The sequence below is a fragment of the Neopelma chrysocephalum genome, unplaced genomic scaffold (genome assembly GCF_003984885.1).
Source record: "Neopelma chrysocephalum unplaced genomic scaffold, ASM398488v2 Primary Assembly neopelma1_152737, whole genome shotgun sequence".
In the NCBI taxonomy this organism is placed as follows: Eukaryota; Metazoa; Chordata; class Aves; order Passeriformes; family Pipridae; genus Neopelma; species Neopelma chrysocephalum.
The window spans coordinates 1-2,740 of record NW_020934156.1 but is presented as its reverse complement, the minus strand read 5'-3'; the positions used below and the strand labels follow the sequence as shown (position 1 = coordinate 2,740).

Here is a 2,740-nt window from a genome sequence, read left to right as displayed (position 1 = left end):
ATGGCTGAGCAGGGTGAGGGGAAAAACCGGGAATAACGGGAATAATGGGAATAACGGAAATAATGGGAGTAACGGGCGCCATGGCCGAGCAGGGTGAGGGGAAGTCTGGGAATAATGGGAATAGTGGGAATAATGGGAATAATGGGAATAATGGGAATAGTGGGAATAACGGGCACCATGGCCGAGCAAGATTAGGGGAACACCGGGAATAACGGGAATAATGGGAAAACCAGGAATAAATAACGGGAATAATGGGAATAACGGGTGCCATGGCCTAGCAGGGTGAGGAGGAAACCAGGAATAACGGGAATAATGGGAATAAATAACAGGAATAATGGGAATAAGGGGCGCCATGGCCTAGCAGGGTGAGGGGAAAACCAGGAATAACAGGAATAATGGGAATAACGGGCACCATGGCTGAGCAGGGTGAGGGGAAAACCGGGAATAACGGGAATAATGGGAATAGTGGAAATAATGGGAATAACAGGCACCATGGCCGAGCAAGGTTAGGGGAAAGCTGGGAATAACGGGAATAATGGGAATAATGAGAATAACGGGGCCGTGGGATCACTTTGTCCCCTGTCCCCTTGCCCCCAGGGATCACCCAGGAGCGCATCGAGGATGCTCGGGCGGCCACGGAGCGCTCCATGATCCGGGAAATCCGGGAGCTGGCGCGGGCGGGCGCCGACCTGGACGCGCCGCGGGGCCACGGGGCCACCTTGGTGAGAGCTCGGGGGTGACTCCCCTCAAAGTACCACATTTCCCTGAATGTTGGGAACGTCCTCAACATTCCCAACATTCCCAACATTCCCAACATTCCCACATTCCCCCCAGCTCCACGTGGCGGCGGCCAACGGGTACCTGGAGGCGGCGGAGCTGCTCCTGGAGCACCGCGCCCGCACCGACACCCGGGATGAGGACGGGTGGCAACCCCTGCACGCCGCGGCCTGCTGGGGACAGGTCAGGCCAAGTTTTATCCCCCCCCTTCCCAAAAAAAAGGGCACGGAGGGAGAAACCGCTCAGAGACAAAAGTTTTCGGTCTCTGAGTGATTAATTAATTAAGTGGGGTTTAGGCGGAGTTACTTAGAGGTGTGGTCTTCAATTTGGGGAGAATTTGAGGGGTCCTTCCTCTTCTTTGGCCTCTAAATTAACTCACTAATTTCCGTATTGCCACATTACATTTGCTCTCTAGGCCTTGCTTTCTGAATTAACTCTCTAATTTTCATTATTTCCACGTTACGTTTGCTCTCTAGGCCTTGCCTCACTTCACAGGTGTGACGTCACTGGGAGCACAGCCCCATCCCGCTTTTCCCACCTCTCCCCATCCCGTTTTTCCCCATTTTTCCCCATTTTTCCCCATTTTCCCCCCGGCAGGTGCAGCTGGTGGAGCTGCTGGTGGCTCACGGCGCCGACCTGGGCGCCAAATCCCTGCTGGACGAGACGCCCCTGGGTGGGTGTTTTTTATTTTTGGGATGGAGGGTGGCCCTGGGAGGGGTGAGGTGACATTGGGTGACCTCAGGATGTGATTCCAGACGTGTGTGGGGATGAGGAGGTGAGGGCCAAGCTGCTGGAGCTGAAGCACAAGCACGCGGCCGTCATGAAATCCCAGGAGAAGCACAAATCCCTCCTCCAGCGCCGCACGTCCAGCGCCGGCAGCCGAGGGTGGGTGAGAACAGAGGGGCACAGAGACAAATCCTTCCCAGCCCAGATCCAGCCAGGGGTCCCGAATCCCAGTGTCCCAGCTCTGCATCCTTCCCATCCTGTTAACTGGGGTCCCAGTGTCCCAGATCCAAATCCTTCCCATCCCAGATCCAGCCAGGGGTCCCGAATCCCAGTGTCCCAGATCCAAATCCTTCCCATCCCAGATCCAGCCAGGGGTCCCGAATCCCAGTGTCCCAGAGCCAAATCCTTCCCATCCCAGATCCAGCCAGGGGTCCCGAATCCCAGTGTCCCAGATCCAAATCCTTCCCAGCCCAGATCCAGCCAGGGGCCCCGAATCCCAGTGTCCCAGAGCCAAATCCTTCCCATCCCAGATCCAGCCAGGGGTCCTGAATCCCAGTGTCCCAGAGCCAAATCCTTCCCATCCCAGATCTAGCCAGGGGTCCCGAATCCCAGTGTCCCAGCTCTGCATCCTTCCCAGCCCAGATCCAGCCAGGGGTCCTGAATCCCAGTGTCCCAAATCCAGGTCCTTCCCATCCCATTAACTGGAGTCCCAGTGTCCCAGCTCTGCATCCTTCCCATCCCATTAACCAGTGGTGCCACATCCCAGTGTCCCAGATCCAAGTCCTTCCCATCCCATTAACTGGAGTCCCAGTGTCCCAGATCCAAGTCCTTCCCATCCCATTGAGTCCCAGTGTCCCAGCTCCAGGTCCTTCCCATCCCATTAACCAGTGGTGCCACATCCCAGTATCCCAGATCCAGGTCCTTCCCATCCCATTTCTATTGGGTGATCCCAAATCCCGGTGTCCCAGATCCAAATCCTTCCCATCCCAACTCCATCCAGTGGTCCTGAGTCCCAGTGTCCCAGATCCAAATCCTTCCCATCCCGTTAACTGGAGTCCCAGATCCAGGTCCTTCCCATCCCATTAACTGGAGCTCCAGTGTCCCAGATCCAGGTCATTCCCATCCCATTAACCAGTGGTGCCACATCCCAGTGTCTCAGATCCAAATCCTTCCCATCCCATTAACTGGAGTCCCAGTGTCCCAGATCCAAATCCTTCCCATCCCATTAACCAGTGGT

At 55.9% G+C, this 2,740-nt stretch overlaps 1 protein-coding gene across 1 annotated transcript in view; it reads left to right on the top strand.

The window, feature by feature from the left end:
* LOC113962366 (protein phosphatase 1 regulatory subunit 16A-like) overlaps window positions 1–1,762 on the top strand; it is a gene marked incomplete at its 3' end in the record, with an annotated part of 3,607 nt that extends 1,845 nt beyond the window's left edge. Inside the window, exons 4-7 of the mRNA XM_027673124.1 lie at window positions 598–722; window positions 835–960; window positions 1,375–1,450; window positions 1,533–1,762. Of these exons, the coding sequence (XP_027528925.1) occupies window positions 598–722; window positions 835–960; window positions 1,375–1,450; window positions 1,533–1,762 (557 nt within the window). The remainder of the gene's footprint in view (window positions 1–597; window positions 723–834; window positions 961–1,374; window positions 1,451–1,532) is intronic.
* Between the last annotated feature and the right edge of the window lie 978 nt (window positions 1,763–2,740).